This window comes from Enhydra lutris, unplaced genomic scaffold (assembly GCF_002288905.1).
Source record: "Enhydra lutris kenyoni isolate GAN:26980312 unplaced genomic scaffold, ASM228890v2 scaffoldscaffold10, whole genome shotgun sequence".
Taxonomy (NCBI): Eukaryota; Metazoa; Chordata; class Mammalia; order Carnivora; family Mustelidae; genus Enhydra; species Enhydra lutris.
In genome coordinates this window covers 10642307-10659901 of record NW_019154094.1, presented here as the reverse complement: position 1 = coordinate 10659901, position 17595 = coordinate 10642307, and the positions used below count along the sequence as shown (strand labels likewise).

Here is a 17595-nt window from a genome sequence, read left to right as displayed (position 1 = left end):
GCAGGCACCAGAGCCAAAATGAAGACTTCGGGCCCCGGCTGCACCCGTGGCATCGCACTGGTGCTGCTCTCGCTGCTGGCTGCCCTCTGCACAACCACCGCCCAAAAGGTAATGGGTGTCTGGGCGCCTGAGCGCGAGTGCTGTGGACTGATGAGCAAGGAGAGCCTCCGCGTGTGCAAGCATGTGTGGACAAGGGAGCGTGGATCAGGGTGTGCAAAGGGTGTGGTGCCGCAAAGGATCAGGGTGCAAAGATGTGGTGCCGACCATCCCCAGGCACTAACCTAGGGCTGTATGGCTGCTCTCCTGTTGAACAGCAGGGAGACCCTATTTCCATTTTGCAAGGAGGTGCTGTAGCCCAGCGAGCTACTGCTGAGGCAGTGCGTTCGGTGGGTGAGAATGGGCTTCATGAGCCCTGCTCTCTCTCTCCCTGGCTGAGTGGCCGTGAAGGAGTTATTTATGCTCTCTGTGTCTGTTTCCTCATCTGTAAAATGGTAAAAAGAAAAGCTTTTCAGAGCTTTGTTGGGAAGATCAGACCTGTAATATCCAGAAAGAACTCTGTACAGGGCCTGCCACCGAGCAGACACCCGATAAGCCACCCAGCCAGTCACGCGCCTCGGTGTTAAGCCACGCGTGCACCTGAACACGCCATGTGCAGAGAGCAGGTGTGCAAGGCCGCAGGTGTGCCCAGGTCCTTCCTGGGGAACTGCAGACCTGGAGGGGAAGAGTGTGGGCCCAGGGAGGGTCCAGGGCTGCAGGGTGAAGGGAGCAAAGAGGAAGGCTCCTAGTGGTTAGAGACTGGGTCCTTGTCTCCTCCAAGTCCTCCCAGCTCCTATAAGCACCTGGTGGGAGACAGGCAAGAGCTGCGTCTCCCAGTTTCCATGGAGGCTGAGGTCACCAGAAATCACAGAACTTGTTCATTACCCTTTCATGGGCAGAGCTAAGATCAAATGTGAAGCTGCCTGACCCCGCTAGGGTCCCCTCCCCGAGGAGGAAGTGAGAGTCACCTCCCAGACACACTGGGGCTCAGGCTCCAGCAACACAGCCCTGAAGGGTGAGGGACAGGGCACACAGCTCCCTCTGCCATGAGACCGGTGTTCACATGTGCAATGCCTCCTGGGGTTTGGCCAGAGGTGTGGCCAGTGGTTCAGTCGGGGTTGGGGACCAAGGGCAGGGCCCCCTCCACGAGTGCTGTCTCAAGCTGGAGTGGCATAGAAAGCATCCCACCCCTCCTCTTCGCTGGTCCAGAATGACATCGACATCTACAGCCTCACCGTGGACTCTAAGGTCTCGTCCAGATTTGCCCACACAGTCATCACCAGCAGGGTGGTCAACAGGGCCGATACCGCGCAGGAGGCTACATTCCAGGTGGAGCTGCCCAAGAGAGCCTTCATCACCAACTTCTCCATGTAGGTGCCCCCCTGCCCTCCTCCCTGACACCCTCCCCAACCCAGCGTGATGTCGCCATCTTCCCTGGTGACACCCTGTCAGGAAGAGTGACCCTCTTCCTGATGTGAGATGAGCCAGGATGGACGCCTCAGGCGTGTGTGCTCTGCCTGTAGGCAATACGAGGAACCAGAGGCTTAACCCCGGAACTCCATGTATTCTCAGAGATGTTCCATCCCTCCGTCCTCCACCCATCCCTCCTGCCATCAGTCCCGCCTCCCTTGCTCTCTCCTTTCATCCTTCTCTACCACCCTGCATCCCTCTCTCCCTCCCTTCCTGCCTCCCGTCATCCATCCCATCATCCATCTTTCCATTTATGCTTCCCACCCACCTGCCCAGTTGACGGATGGAGCACCACAGCTTCTTGGTGTGTTTGCCTCTGAAGAGTACAGAGTTGGAGCATCCTGAGGTCAGGCCCAGGCAGGAGGGAGTCACAAAAGACGGAGTCCAGCTCAGAATACAACTTCCTAACTCCTGAGCTGCCCCACAGTGGGGCAATGCCTCGAGGAGGGGGATCTCTGTCACAGGAAGTTCTAAGCCAGGCTCATCCCCTTCCTCCCACCGGGGACACTGCAGACGGTGTGTCTCCTCTGGGCCAGAGGCCGAAATAGGGAGCCCATGGAGTTTCTGTGGACTCTGTGGCTCAGGGCTGACCCTCACCTTGTCCTCTACCATCCTCCCCTACCCTTCCTGACTCTTTTGCAATGTTTGCTGAGTGCAGGAGAACCCTCCCCGTCTGTCCTGGCCTCACAGGAGAGGCAGGGATTGAAGGCCGGCCAGAGAGATGCTGATCCCAGAAACTCAGGGAGGGCGCTGAATGGTGCTGAGAGCAAGCTTCTCCCAGCCAGGGTTCCCAAACTACCCTGAGACCTCTGAAAAGCTGCAGTGGGGCCTGGGTCCCTGTGGTCAGCTTCTCCCTCACTCCCTGCCACCCTGTCAGCAGCCCTTGCTTCTCCCGACCCTGGAGCCAGGCCTACAGTGGGAGCGCAGCTGGATACTCCCAGCTTCCCACTGGAGGGCCAAGGCCAGCAGGTGAACAGCTTCTGGGCACATGGCCTATGCTGAGAGCCCTGGGCCGGCACCCCCCTCTGGGTCCAGATGGTGTTGCTGCAGCAGATGGGGAAGCAGGGGGCAAGATGTCCTGTGCTCTGACCTGATGGGGAGTCCCAGCTGGGCATCTGGGAGGAGGAGCCCTGTGGCCCACTCAGCAGCCCTGGCCCAGAGTTAAATTATGACCAGGAAGGTCAGGAAGGTGGGGAGGAGGGACACTGGGTCCTAATGCCCTGGTGACAGGCGCCCTGCCCGTCCGCATGCTCTTACCCTTTCACACGACCCCAGGTGGGGCAGGCAAAGGTTTGTGGACACACCCCAGCTCACCTCACCAGGACAGTCTGGAGCCGTTCTCCTTCCAAAGGAAAAGCCCTGGCAGGTCTTTCTAGTCCCGAAGAACAGCCGTTAGGATTGTGTCCATACCCCTGGGGGTCTCATCCACCAATTGTCAAAAACCTACTTCCCCAGAGGCCATCCTCTGTGCAGGGGGCCCTGCGCTGTGCCAGCAGGAAACGGGGACAGCTGCAAGGGAGAGGGAGCAGAGACTTTCAGACCTGCATTTCCCACTGGGCTGGGAGCCCGGCACCCCTCCGTCTCCTCCGTCTGCCCCACACAGCCACACACAAGGCTGGGCACACTTGCGCCCCATAAAGTGCTTGCTGGTGACCGACCAGTTCCTCTGGGAGCAGGCCGTGAGGTAGACCAGGCATGCTGGCACGTGGGGCCAGACTGCAAGGGTGGAGGCCAGGATTTATTTATCTCCATCCCGCCTCCTCTACAACCTCCTCCGAGGTCTGTTCAGTAAATGCATGTGTACCGGCATGGCAAGCCTGATAGCTTGCAGAGGCCCGCTGCCCTCATCCGGGGCCCTGCACAGACTCTCGTATACAGTAAGTACATAATGAATGGGTGGGCTGGGCGCCTGGGTGGCTCAGTCGGTTAAGCGCCTGCCTTCGGCCCAGGTCATATGCCCGGGGTCCTGGGATCGAGTCCTGCGGCTGGCTCCCTGCTCAGGGGGGGCCTCCTTCTCCCTTTGCCTCTGCTGCGCTCTCTTTCTTTCTCTGTGCCAAATAAATAAATAAATCTTTGAAAGAAAGAAAGAAAGACAAACAGGTAGGCTCAGGCAAAGACAGGAGTCAATCTGTTAAGAGGCACTCCAAGTCCAGAGAGGTTCCCTGGAGGAGGTGGGATTGGAGTGGGCATCTCCTGTCAGGCCCTCCATGACTCCCATTGTCCTGCCCCAGGATCATCGAAGGTGTGACCTACCCAGGCAATATCAAGGAGAAGGCTGCAGCCCAGGAGCGGTACAGCCAGGCTGTGGCCAGAGGAGAGAGTGCTGGCCTCGTCAAGTGAGCCAAAGATGGCGGTGGGAGGGACCCCAGGGGGTTGGCACAGAGGCTGCCCCTGCCTTCAGCCCTGTACACCCTCTCCAGCCCCCTGCCTGGCCTGGAGGGACAGATCTGATGCTCTCCTCCCGCAGGGCCACCGGAAGAAAGACGGAGCAGTTCCAGGTGTCGGTCAGTGTGGCTCCCTCTGCCAAGGTCACCTTTGAGCTGGTGTATGAGGAGCTGCTCAAGCGGCATCTGGGAGTGTATGAGCTGCTGCTGAAAGTCCAGCCTCAGCAGCTGGTCAAGCACCTGCAGGTACTGGCACTGCCTGCTCCCGGGGGGCCTCTAGGAAGACATGTGCTCTGCTGAGGGCAGCCCGTCCTTCCCCTCTGCGTCCTGTGAGGCCCAACCCCAACTCCCCACTGACCCAGTGATCCCCACTTCTTGCCTCCAGATGGACATTCATATCTTCGAGCCTCAAGGTATCAGCTTTCTGGAGACAGAGAGCACCTTCATGACCAACGAACTGGTAGACGCCCTCACCGTCTCACAGAACAAGACCAAGGTGGGTCGGCCACAATTGGCAGGCAAGGGTCCCAGGGGCCTGTTGTCAGGCCAGCCTTATGGGTGTGTCCAAAGAGCAGGACAAGTGGGCAGACTCTGAGCTGGAGGGACTTTGGAGGTCTGTGTCCATACTGGCATTTGGCAGAGGTGGAGGACAAGGCCTAAAGAAGGCTGCTGGGTGCTGGTGTGAAGTCCAAGATGGGGGAGAAGGCCATGGGGAGGAGCCAGAGTGAGGCCCCCACAGCAGGGAGGGGCCAACAGCTGGATCCTGCACAACCTGAGCCCAGCCTCTGCTCACACGGCTCCCACTTCTCTGTATGGAGGCAGTCTCTCCAACAGCTTGGCCTCAGAGAATATTCCCTGGACTGTGGCCCAAGACAGCATCCTAGAATTCTTGCTTCAGAGGGGGTGTGGGTGACCATGAGGATCCCCCCCAACTCCAGCCTCTCCCTCCCCAGGCTCACATCCAATTCAAGCCCACGCTCTCCCAGCAAAAGTCATCAGGGCAGCAGGACACAGTCCTGAATGGCAACTTCATCGTCCGCTACGATGTGAACAGGACCGTCTCCGGCGGCTCCATTCAGGTGTGTGGTGAGCTTTAAGGTGAGAGTAGGACAACCGGAAAAGGGCCTGATCTTGCATGCTCTAGAAAGAAAGGCAGAATAACCGCCCCTACTTATCAGGGTGAACCAGTAGCAGAACAGACTGAAAACAAATAATTTTATTATGCTGTCCCTGAAATAATTTTCTTTTGGAGGCACAAAAGTTTCAACTCTGCTAGAGAGATGCCCTGCAGGATTTCCCTTATTGCCTTGCCTGCCAGGAGGCTTACAGTTCAGTTTTATACTCAATGGCAGTAGCTTCTTTCATACAAGTCTCTGGCATCATTGTGCTTTCCCTTTTCATCTTTATTGGATCTTGTTTTAAAGTCTTTACTCTTTTGATGGATTTCAGGGTAATTATGTCTAAACTTTTTAAGGTAAGTTGCCTCAAATACTAAAACAGATAGGTGATGAAGTGGGACTACAGTTGTCGTGGGCCATGTGTGAGCAGGGGAGGTAGGGGAGGGGCTGGACTGAGCCATCGAAGATGGTGAAGACTTGGGGAAGACAGCAGTGGGACACAGAGAGAGGGGGCTGCATGTAGAGAGGAACCCAAGGATTAGGATGAGAAGGCTGCTTCCGGGGCAGGGCAGGCTGCATGCAGCTCTTTTTACCTGGGTTTGTTTCACTGTGATCACAGATCGAGGGTGGCTACTTTGTGCACTACTTTGCCCCCGAGGGCCTACCCACGATACCCAAGAATGTGATCTTCGTCATTGACAAAAGCGGCTCCATGAGGGGCAGGAAGATCCAGCAGGTGGGTCCCCCTGGCTCAGGGCATGGCCCTGGAATCTCACACATGCCTCACACCATTAGCTCTGGTCCAGGAGGCACTCTCCTTCCTCCATCTTCCTGGGTAGGGGGCACCCAGGGGTTGAGATGGGCCAGAGTGTGGGCAGGGTCTGCCCCTAGAGCATTGGCCATGGGAGCCCAGGGATGCCCCCCAAGTCCACTTGAGCCCCAGAGAAGCCCTACTCAGACACCCTCCTGAGTCTCCCACCCCCCTGCCCAGACCCGGGAAGCCTTAATCAAGATCCTGGATGACCTCAGCCCCAACGACCAGTTCAATCTTGTCAGCTTCAGCGGGGGTGCAGCCCAGTGGAAGCCCTCGCTGGTGCCGGCCTCAGCTGAGAACGTGAACCAGGCCAGGAGCTACGCGACCGGAATCCAGGCCCAAGGAGGTGAGCACCTCCGGGCCCCTGCCATGTAGGGGGCTTCCAGTGCAGCAAGCCCAGCCTGGGGAGCTGGGCTGGAAGCTGCCACCCTGAGAGTACGTGCCCCCCAGGGACCAACATCAATGACGCGATGCTGATGGCCGTGCAGCTGTTGGACAGTGCCAACCAGCAGGAGCTGCTGCCGGAGGGGAGTGTCTCCCTCATCATCCTGCTCACCGATGGCGACCCCACCATGGGTGAGGGCACCGCCAGCAACTCCAGGGCACACAGCCCTGGGGGCACGGACAGCTGTGCCGTGGGACCCCAGGCAGGGGTGGGGGGCGTATCTGAGACCCCTCTGGCTCTGAGATTCCAGAAAGATCTTTGAACAAATCACTGTTTCCTCACTCCCCCTTCTCAACCCGCTGGGTCCAGGGGAGACCAACCCTGCAAGGATCCAGAAGAATGTGAAGGAAGCTGTAGGTGGCCAGCACAGCATCTTCTCCCTGGGCTTTGGCTTTGACGTCAGCTATGCCTTCCTGGAGAAGCTGGCTCTAGACAATGGCGGCCTGGCTCGGCGCATCTATGAGGACTCGGACTCTGCCCTGCAGCTCCAGGTGCCAGAGGGCCCCCGGCGGGCTGCACGGGTGAGGCAGGCAGAGCCCAGTCCAGCACTCGTGACACTGCCCCCCGCTGCCGTGCAGGACTTCTACCAAGAAGTGGCCAACCCATTGCTGACAGCAGTGACCTTTGAGTACCCTAGCAACGCCGTGGAGGACGTCTCGCAGGACAACTTCCGACTGCTCTTCAAAGGCTCTGAGATTGTCGTGGCCGGGAAGATCAGGGACCAGAGCCCTGATGTGCTCTCAGCCAAAGTCAAGGGGAAGATGGTGAGTGTGGGCAGCCACTCTACAGGCGAGGGCCGCCGGGGCAGGCAGTCAGAGGGGCTGGCTTCCAACCCTACCCAGCCGGGCTCCAGCCACCGGCCTTGCGCAAGTCCCACGGTGCTCTCGGCTGCTTAGAGGGGACACCCAGTGGTGTGGTCCGTCTGCGCTGCTGCTGGTCCTGAGAGCACCAGGGGCTTGGCACGCCCTCCTGCCCTCGCACCGGCGCTCGGAGGTTGCGTTCAGGCAGGGGTGACTGCTCCCATTTTGCAGACGAGCAGGCTGAGATCCAGACAGGGCAGGCAACTTGCCTCGGGCCCCAGTGTAGCCAGGTCAAGAGCCCGGGTCCCCACGCGGTGCCCCAACTCTGGCCACCTTTCCTGCCTCTGCCACGGGAAGCCTTCTCATTCCACGGGGAGAAACAGCATCTGCTCTGTGCTAAGTCCTCCAGGCCCTACAGATCCTGTCATCCCAGGAAAAGCAGTGCAGGGAAATCATCACACAAAAAGGGAGCTACAGGTGGGGAGGTTGCCAACAGGAGAGACTCGAAGACTCAGGGGAGCAGCCCTGGGAACCCAAACCTGATCTGGGAATCAGGGGGAGCTACCTGAAGGAGGCCCAGCTGAGGCTGAAGGACGAGTGGGAGACAATAGAGATGTGGAATGGTAGAGGAACATTCTGGGCTTGCATGGCAAGAAGACAGCCTGTGTGGGAAGAACAGCAAGTGAGTGAGTCAGGGGACACAGAGGGGGTGGGCGGGGAGCGGCGGGGGGAGGCAGGGCGGGGGGGGCAAGGCCTTGCCTTGGAGGAAGTAGCCAAGTATTGTGATGGGCGTTGCCTGCCCTGTGGCCCACCTGTCTGGGTTCAAACCCAGCTCTGCCACCTCCCAGAGGTGAGGCCAGGGGCAGATCATTTAACCTTCCTGTGCCTCAGTTTCCTTAGGTGTGAAAATCAGAATAGATCAGTCACCCTACCCACCTTGTAAGGCTGCTGTGGGGATTAATGTCTGGCCCCAGTTTAAACACTCCATTCACGTTAGCTGCTAAAATAACCTGAAGGGCAGGGGTTCCCAAAGTGCAGAACTCAGGGTGACTCAGGGGAGTTTATAAACATGTCTTTTTTTCAGTAGTTGTGTATTTATTTTATTTTTTTAAAAGATTTTATTTATTTATTTGATAGAAGACACAGCAAGAGAGGGAACACAAGCAGGGGGAGTGGGAAAGGGAGAAGCAGGCTTCCCGCTGAGCAGGGAGCCCAATGCCGGGGTTCCATCCCAGGACCCTGGGATCATGACCTGAGCCGAACGCAGCGGCTTAATGACTGAGCCACCCAGACACCCCTGTGTATGTATTTTAATGTGTCTCCTGCAAAATAGAACTGAACGCCAGGCCTAAGATTTTCGCAGGTGTGATTGTTTGGGACAAAGCCAGATAAATAGTATTCATCTATTTAAAGTTCATTTAAGGAAAACGATCAAACAAATTGCTGTGTGTATGGACAGGGCGAAATTCATGTTGGTGGCCTATGTGACACGGTTTTAGGAAACGAGGTTGTGGGTGAGATGGAGAAGGTGGTCCCAGCAGGGGTAGTGGGATTTGATCCATGATAAGGTCTTCAGCTGTTGTTTGGAGCAGTGGTGAGAGAGGGCAGGTTTCCTCTGTCCCTGGACCCCACTTCCCAGACTGCGGGCAGGGCAGCCCAAGAGCAGGAGGCCCGGCCCTGAGGAAGGAAGCAGCAGTCTCCCAGAGCTTGGCACCTGCTGTATTGCCACATCCCATCGCACCCAGCTCCAGCAGAGGGCACCAGCTTGGGCAGGGGACAGCTGGTTGGGGGGCCCCGAGGCCTATCAGGGCCGTGACACCTGAGTTCTCTTCTCAACTCTGCCTCTGACTGTCAGAGAAGGCTCTTCTCTCTTGGTCCCCAGAGTCTCCATCTTTGAGGTGAGTGTGGAGTGCCTGTGGGGCCCCTTTCTGCCCCCCCACACTGCAGTCGCACGTCCTTCCTGCTGCTGTTTCTACCCTGGCCTGGGGTTTGGATCCCATTCTCATTTCCCTTTCTCTGGAAGGGTCAGTCTGACCTGAGCTCCTGGCTCTGGGCCTGCCATGTCGGCCTTGGCAAGGCCCTCACTGCTCCTGTCTGGGCTGGGCCCCTCTTTCCAGCACATGCAGAACATCACCTTCCAAACGGAGTCCAGTGTGGTGGAGCAGGAGAAGGAGTTCCAGAGCCCCAAGTACATCTTCCACAGCTTCATGGAGAGACTCTGGGCATACCTGACCATCCAGCAACTGCTGGAGAAAATGTGGGTGGCCTGTACCCTCGAGGGCCTGCTGGGGCCACCACACACAGCCCAAGCACCTTCCCAAGCTTTCCCCTGGGGTGGGGGGCAGCTGCAACTGGCACGGGGTATCTCCCAGGCATAGAGAGAGGCAGTGGTGGCATTGTGGGTGAGCTCTAGGCTCTCCCAGGTGGAACCTCCCAGAAGGGTCTGGAAGGGAGGGAGACTCTAACCCAGCATCTGGGGAGGACACGCCAAGCCTCTGATGTCCCCCACCTGCAGGGTTTCAGCGTCCAATGCTGAGAAGCAGGCCCTCGAGACCCAAGCTCTGAACTTGTCACTCCACTACTGCTTTGTCACTCCTCTCACATCTATGGTGGTCACCAAACCTGAAGGCAAAGAACAGTCTGAAGTTGCTGAGAAGCCTATGGAAACCGGTAGGTGTGAGAGTAGGACCCCAGCCTTCTCGGCAACACAGTTTTGACTCAGCATTCTCCAGAGCCTTTCCCCCCCGCGTCCCCACTAAGTCCCTGACCTAGCCACCCCTAATCTCCCAGGAGCCTCGGGACACTGCTCCCATCTCACAAATGAGAAAGCTGAGGCTAGGTCTGCTGACCCCAGAGTTCACCGCACCTATTCAGTGCTGGGGTTGGGAAATAGGGTTAAACAGAAGCACTTTGAACTTGTCGAAAGCATCCTAACAGCGTTACTTCCTTTTCTGTCTCTTTTTGTTTTATCCAGAAAACAAACACAAGAACTTCCACTCAGGTAAGGGCCTAATTCCCTCAAAGGCTGGGCTGGGGGACAGTCGGCTGACACAGAGCCTGAGGCATCAGCCCCACGAGGTTGCCAGCTCAGCCCTGCTGCCAGGAGTGGGTGTTGTCTGCCACTCACGCCCTGTCCTGCGCACTTAGGGACACAATCCCTGGTCAGCGAGGGACCCCAGAAAGGTATAACCAAGAAGCAAACCCAGGTCCCTCTGATTTCCAGATTATCCACTCTCTAGATTTCCTACTACAGGATACAGAAGGTCCAGAATAACAGGTGGCAGAGGAGGAAAGGGGAAGGGGTGGGGGAGATTAACAGGACCTTGACCCCAGACTGGGTTCTGCCCTGGTTGTTGGGGGCGTGACTTGCCTGGCTCCCTTGGCTGGCTGGTGGGGCTGGGACTCAGGTCATGATATCTGATCAGGAGGCTTCTATGCAGACTCTGTCCTCACGGAAACAAGAGGCTATAGAGGACAAGGTGGTTTGAGTCGGGGGCGGGGGATGGGGGCTCATATCCCAGGGGCAGGGTGGGGGTTGCTCAAGAAAGGTCCATCATTCCCACGCTGAATTTCTCCTGGCCATGGGGAGTTAGCTCCCAGAGTGATTAATGTGGGGGCGGGAACCATCTGCCCTTTCCTCATACCTCTCCTGGCCTGGGTCCCTGAGCCCTGGCTTCGGGGAGCCATGACACTGCTTGAGAGAAGGCTGCATGTGTCAACTTTTCCAAAGCTGGAACTACCAGGAAAAGACCTAGTGACCTAGGGAGAGCCGGACCACCAGGACCTCCTGACGTGCCTCATTATTATCCACTCTACCAGATTGCTGGAGAATCACTGCTACCGGACACGTTGTTAGGTTAGCCACTTTCTGACCTTCTGAGGGTCTAATTTCTTCAAGATGATCGTTGAACATGGCCATAGAGTTGGAGAGGTAAAGCACACAGGACAGGGCGGGGCACAACCCTGGGAGAGCTGCTGTGGGGCATGACATGATGTAATGTGTCCTTTATTTTCACGGAATTGGATTCATTACACTCTGGAGTCTGGCTCAGGATGGAACCTTCTAGAAAGGGAAGTCTTCCTCCCTTTCAAAGCCAGCGGTGGACCCTTGAGCTGTTTCTGATCTCCAGGTCTGGACTCAAAAACAGCACTGAGCCAGGCTAGACCTCCTCTCCATTTTCCCTGAGAGCATGCTCTCCTATTTGCAAATCCCATGGCAAAGGCTCTTCTAAGTCCTGCATAGGTGTGGCAGGGGTTGCGGGGCTGGGTAGGGGGCGGGCAGCCGTGATGATGGCTGGGGGTTGCGTGCTGATTGCTCTCAGTCCTGACTGCCCTCTTCCTTTCTGTTTCCGGCTGGCCCTGCCCTGATGCCTGCTTTGGCGCCGTCAGCCCCCTCCATTCCTGATGGAGCATTCCGGAGTGTGGATTTAAGAGCCAGAGATACCTTCCTGGCCAGACTCCCTGCAGTAGCTTCTGGCCCTGTGACAGGGAGACTCTGGGAGAGGAAAGCCTCGGGTCGCTCTACAGACTTACCACGTGGGTTCCCCAGTGTTGAGGTTGAGAAAGTGCCCTGGCTACATATACCCATGTCTCTGTCCCCCCCTCCCCCCATTCTTTGGGAAGGGGCTCCCTAAACCTAGACTTTTCCTTCTTTCAGAGCCACCCAAGACAACCTCATTCCCAGGTAAGTTGCCAGCCTCCCTCAGGCCTGGCCCCCCTCTTGTCCTTGTCTCCCAGCCTTCTCTACCTACTCTAGGAACCATAGCTGCTGTCCCAGCCCCCATCCAGGCACCGCCTGTCATCCTGACGCTGCCCGGACAGAGTGTGGACCGTCTCTGTGTGGACATCAAGCACTCTCAGGGGCCGATGAACCTGCTCTCAGACCCTGAGCAAGGTGAGAGGGGCACATCCCATCATCCACCCAGAGAAGCCCAGACACCTCTCACTCCCGGCATACTACCCCAGAGACTCGGATGGGAAACCTGCTTGTGAAGACACACACCCCGCCCCATGCAGGCCTGTCCCAGATCCCGGCACTGCCACCCCTGAGCACCCCTATGCAGGTCTGGGTGGCCTGGGCACTCCAGGATGACGAGATGTGGACTTGCCCCCCAGGCCCTGCCATACTTCAGGGGTGGGGAGACAGACTTGGGCACAGATGAGCTCCATGGCCTTGAGTCAGTGCCCAGAGCGACATAGAAGCAAACCCAGAGGAGGGAACAGGAGCTATCGGGAATGCGGGGGTGGAGGGGCAGGGGTGGCTACACAGGGTCATAAAGGAGTGACTGGGCCTTGGCAGACAAGTAGGGGTCCACTAGGCAGAGGAAGGGGAAGGTAGAAGCAGAGCGCTAGAGGGTGCTGGTGGGACTATGGAGGGTGTGTGGAGGTGGTGAACGGTCTTACTGCTTGAACTGAGTGTTGGGTTGGATACCAGGAGGCCCAGTGCTCGGGGATGCCCTACGCTCACCTGCAGAGCAGGCCAGAGTCCATTAGCACAGACGGCTCCCTTGTTCCTCCCACGCCCACACAGTCCGCCCCCTCTTCCCGCCTGGCCTATAGTCTGCTCACAGAGGAGGGGGGGCACCACCCCTTTTCCATCTTGCCCTTGGCCATGGCGCCTCATCAGGCCAAGCACGCCCCAGGGGCCTTACGAACATTCGTGGATTTCCGACACCGTCTCCCTTCTCAAAGGCCCATCTGAAGCTGGCCATCACTGAGGATTCAGGGGTCCTCGCACAGCCATCTGAAACCAAGGGATGAGGGGAGAGACTGTGGGAACCAGCCCCCCGTGGGAGGGAGTGTGGGAGAGAGGGAGGCAGGGAGGTCAGCTGGTGAGAAGGGGTCTGGGTGTACCTCCCGCTCAGGCCAGTGCCCAGCTGGGGCCATGGTCTTGACCTCTCTGCCCCCGGCTCTCTCAGGGATTGAGGTGACTGCCCAGTACAAGACAGAAAAGGCCCAGTTCTCGTGGATCAAGGTGACCTTCAAGAACCCCGAGCTGCAGGTTTGTGCCTTCTCTGAGCACGTGGTGGTGACCCGGAATCGAAGAAACTCTGCCTACAAGTGGAAGGAGACGCTGTTCTCAGTGATACCTGGGTACGTCCGGCCTGGGTCCCTCTCTGGCCACAGGAGTTAGCTGGGGACAGTGTCAACAGGTGACCTGAGCCCACCAGCCTGCAGATGGGGTTGGCTGGGCATGAGTCTTCTGCAGCGGGCTGTGCCCGCGGGAGGAGCAGAGACGCCGAGCACTCCAGGGGGCACCGAGCAGCTAGGCTGGGGCCTAGCTGGCCTCATACCCAACCCAGGCCACTGTCCCAGACCAGGCACGGTGTGGTTTGGAGCTAGCTCTGCTGCTAATCCTGTGTGACCCTGGGGAGTCTGCTCACCCGCTCTGAGCCTGTTTCCTCACCCATCACCAGAGATAATCACCCAGCCCTGAGTCAGAAGATCCAGTGAGAGGACGTGGTCCCTGGGCACTTTGCCCCTTAGACAGCGCGGTGCCCACGGGGTGCTGTGGAGGGCAGTGCTGTCAGTGTGGCAAGGTAATGACAATAATTAGGAGCTGCAGAGCACTGTCCCCCAGGGGAGTTTAGGAATGTCATCCTGAGCATGCTCCTGGCCCACCATCAAACCCTGGGCTGCTGGTGGGTAATGCAAGTGGATGGAGACCTCTTCTGGGTGAGGCTGTCCCACCGCAGAGCCTTCCAGAGGCAGCTCTCCAGCTCTGGGGGTGCTGGGAGTGGGGCAGAGAAGCCTGACCCTCTTTGAGCCGTGCCCTGCCACCCCCCCAGCCTGTACCAGGCGCAGAGAGCCTTGCCCGCTGCCCTCTCCCTGCCCCACAGCAGACACTGGTTTCCACTTGACAAATGAGTGCGTGCCTAGAAAATCCAAGGGCTTCACCTGAAAAACGCCCAGTTTCGTAAGAGATCTTAGTTTCTGTTTATCTGATAAACGCACAGAGAATGACAGCATTTCTGTGCCTTGGACATACACGCTAGAAGGTAGAATAAAGAATTCCTATCACCAGCAGTGAGGAAAAGTCCAAATATTTTCACGAGGTACAGAAGATACACATAGGGAAAACAGACCACATTTTGTACGTTGCCTCGAAGACAGTGTCAGTTTAGGGCAATTCCATTTAAAATAAACTCAGAGTAACAGCAGGACCCTATTCAACATGCTTAAAAGAATCTAACATTCCTAAGGAAACAAAAAAGTAAGAATTTCAAAGATTATCTTAAGTAAAAAAAAGGACAGGCTGGAACAAAAAGGGACTTGCTCTTCTAGACCCAAGTGTCACTGGTCCTCCGAGGAAAGTGGCAGTGGTCATAAGAGCGAAAGGGACTGAGTAAATATACCAACACCCGCTGAAATCCCATCAGACTAACTTATGAGAAACCAAATCTAAGAGAACCAGGGAGGGAAAGGAGCTGTTGTTTTATCTGATAAAGTTAACATTGGTCCCAGTTTACCACGAGGAGAGGGAAGCCCGCGAGACTGAAGGATCTTGGCCCCCGAGGCCACAGTAGGAATTCCTGAGGACAAGAGGGGAACCCCTGCCGGCTCCCAGCCCAACTGCTCAAGACCCCGGGTTTCCCCACAGCCTCAAGATGACCATGGACAAGGCGGGGCTCCTGCTTCTCAGCAGCCCAGACAGAGTGACCATCGGCCTGCTACCCTGGGATGGCCCTGGGGAGGGGCTCCGGCTTCTTCTGCGGGATACAGACCGCTTCTCCAGCCGTGTTGGCGGGGTCCTCGGTATGCTGCCCATGGCTCTAGGTGCCCTCAGGAGCCACCTCTGCCGTGAACAGGCAGTGCCCTCCCCCTCTGTGTGTCTCCCAGCCTCTCTCTCTGTCCTTATTCCTTTCTGACCCGCCCTTTGTATCCCAGGCCAGTTTTACCAGGACGTGGTCTGGGGGCCGCCAGCAGCGGCCAGGGACAGCCAGAGAACACTGACAGTTGGCGACCTTGAGTACACCGCCACCAGGTGACTCTGTGCTAGCAGGCCGCTGAGCCTGGCCAGGGGTGGAGGCCAGGAGGCTGCGAGCTGGGCCCCTATTCCTCTGTCCTTGCCTGGCAAAGAGAGACAGGGCAAAGGCTGATGCTTTAGATATGTCTGACCCAGCTCTCAGCGACCCCAAAAATGACAGAGAACACCCCAGTCCAGAGATCACTCGGGTGAGGGTGGGGGGGCAGTAGGAAACTCCTCCCAAAGTGTCAGAGCCCCAGACCCCGAGGACCACACACAGCTGCGCCCACTTGGGTGACCGGCCTTGCCAGCGGGTACTGGCGGAAATTCTAAGGGCCCTGAGACTCTTCACCCTCCCCGTTCCTAACCCTAGTTATCTCCGTCTCTTCCCATCACACCTGAGATTTGCTGACCATCTGTCTTTCTGTCTGTCGTTTTCCCATCCCAGATTGCTCAAACTGGATTACCAAGAGGGGTCCCCAGGAACAGAGATTTCCTGCTGGTCTGTGGAGCTGTAGTTATGGAGGGGTCAAGCGTACCCCCCCAATCCCCGCAGAGGTGTACAGAGGACAGCCACCCTGTGACCGGAGGGTGGCCTGTGGGGCCTGGGCTACGATGGGGAGGATATTTTTGACTCATTACAAATAAACACCGGGCCATAAGCCCAGGCAATGAGCATCTCTGTTTGCCTCTGGCTAAATCCCACATTTGAATTAGAATCTTAGAATCTTAGAATCTTCTACCATGAGCCCCTCAAAGGCCTGTGACCAGTAAGCCCCACGGCAAACTTTCAGTGCAGTCTCTTCTTTTTACAAGCAGAGGAGCTACGATTTAGAGATTCAGCCACTCATTTAAAATCTTGCCCTGCACTGTGCGTTATACACACCTAATGAGTTATGAAACACCACATCGAACACTAACGAAGCACTCTGTGTTGGCTAGTTGAATTTAAATAAGTATAAATAAAATAAAATAAAATACTGCTCCAGCACCCAGCTGGGGATCTAGGAGAGGAGAACATACTCTGGGAACAAAGGTTTAGTCCTAAGCCTTATGGTCACTCAATCTGTGGAAACCGGTTTTGACCAGAAAAAAAAAAAAAGAAGTGTGTAAGAAGTTCTGGTTAGAAACATATGTCCCCAGGTGGGCACAGACTGGGCAGAAATTCTTTAGAGGCCAACTCCCCGAGGTTCTCAGCAAGCTCTGGGGCCCCTTGGTGACAGGATTTGTGTGACACAGTCTGATTTCCACCCCTGTGCTCAGGCTCAGGCCTGTCTGCTCACTGCCCTGTTGAGGGGCCGGTCCCGGCAGAGATGATACAGAGGGGAGGCCCCGGCCCCAGGAAGGAAGCCAGGGTCTGCCCCCAGGAGCCTCTAGTCTCATGGGGGTGCTCCCGGATCCCAGGCTGCCCAGGGTCTGCTCTGCCATCCGTGCCCCGGGGTTAGGCACCCCAGAGAGGGCCCCAACCCTTGCATAGGCAAAGCATACTTAAACAACCATTGACATGACTCTCCCCACTTCTTCAAAAATGACACACGTCTTTGGCTTACAGATAAAAAGCATCAAGAGAACAAAACAAAACCAGGAGGCTGAGATCAAAGAGGAGAGGCAGGCAGGGGAGAAAGTCGGATCAGAGGCAGGTCTGATCCCACCCCGCTGGCAGGTCCGGGCAGGGAGCCACAGAACCCCGCGTGCACTCCGGGCGTCCTGGCAGCCGGGGTGAAGCAGGAAATGAGCTCGGCAGCTCTCTGGGAGGAAGCAAACGAGATCACCAGGGAAAATGTTCTTTTCTCAGCTGTAGGGCTTCACAGAATGTTTGCAGAGTGACTCTTGCTAGAAGGGTCAGCGGAGAGGCCAGTGGGAGGGGTCTCCAGCATCAGGGGACCCTCCGCCGCCCTACTGCCTCCCCATCCAGCCTGGTCGGAGGGCCAGGGTCATGGGTTGAATCACCTTGTGAAGGCTGCTCAGAGGGGCTCAGGCCAGCGCCCTGAGAGAAGGGAGCAGCCTCAGGGGTTCTGCCCGACTTGCTGTGGTGCTAGTGCTAACATCCCGCAATGAGACGCGTGCCCACCCCAAGCTCCCCACTCTGGGACCCTTCCGCCTGGGCTGGGCTGTGGAACTGGCACACCAGGGGAGGGGTCATGGGTGACTTTCTGGCCCAGTGTTCTCTGTGAGCAATTGAAGGGAGCTCCGTGCCCTTCGCTGTTTTGTTCCCTGAGTGCTTTCCAGCTCCTCACTTAGGCCAGCCCCTGGGCCAGGAGCGGCAGGTACATTGGGTACCACAGGAGACACGGCGTCTATTGACAGAGCTGCCGCCCAGAGACCAAAGAGCCCACGGGGAGACATTTTGTCCAACCTGGGGAATATCAGGGAAGGCTTCCTGGAAGTGGCATGGTTGGGGTTGCATTTTGAAGAATAAAGAGAGATTAGCCCAGTGGAAATGGAGGGCAAGGACACTAGGCCTAGAGCCAGAACGCTGTGCATTGAATTCAGGGAAGGTGGAGGAGAGCAGTGCCACGGGGTCAGGTGGAAGTGGACGCTGGAGAGGTGGAGAAGCTGGAC

At 57.1% G+C, this 17595-nt stretch overlaps 1 protein-coding gene across 1 annotated transcript; it reads left to right on the top strand.

Annotated features, from left to right (window-relative positions):
* On the top strand, positions 1–15695 carry LOC111144156 (inter-alpha-trypsin inhibitor heavy chain family member 4). The gene is made up of 23 exons (XM_022498329.1): positions 1–108; positions 1246–1406; positions 3738–3842; positions 3974–4136; positions 4276–4386; positions 4844–4969; positions 5628–5744; positions 6000–6168; positions 6273–6398; positions 6577–6758; positions 6846–7031; positions 9185–9324; positions 9583–9737; positions 10042–10068; positions 10291–10344; positions 10798–10923; positions 11457–11603; positions 11725–11751; positions 11824–11961; positions 12986–13160; positions 14668–14822; positions 14955–15051; positions 15482–15695. The coding sequence occupies exons 1-23, from the start codon at positions 19–21 to the stop codon at positions 15549–15551; spliced, it is 2847 nt and encodes a 948-aa protein (XP_022354037.1). The 5' UTR covers positions 1–18; the 3' UTR covers positions 15552–15695.
* Positions 15696–17595: the final 1900 nt, after the last annotated feature.

What these genes read in the sequence shown, in the direction of transcription:
- LOC111144156 (XM_022498329.1), top strand. Translation starts at nt 19, where the DNA reads ATGAAGACTTCGGGCCCCGGCTGCACCCGTGGCATCGCACTGGTGCTG. An exon ending in CGATGGCGACCCCACCATGG is followed by an intron (nt 6,399 to 6,576) that starts GTGAGGGCACCG and finishes CGCTGGGTCCAG; the next exon opens with GGGAGACCAACCCTGCAAGG. An exon ending in GCTACCGGACACGTTGTTAG is followed by an intron (nt 10,924 to 11,456) that starts GTTAGCCACTTT and finishes TGGCGCCGTCAG; the next exon opens with CCCCCTCCATTCCTGATGGA.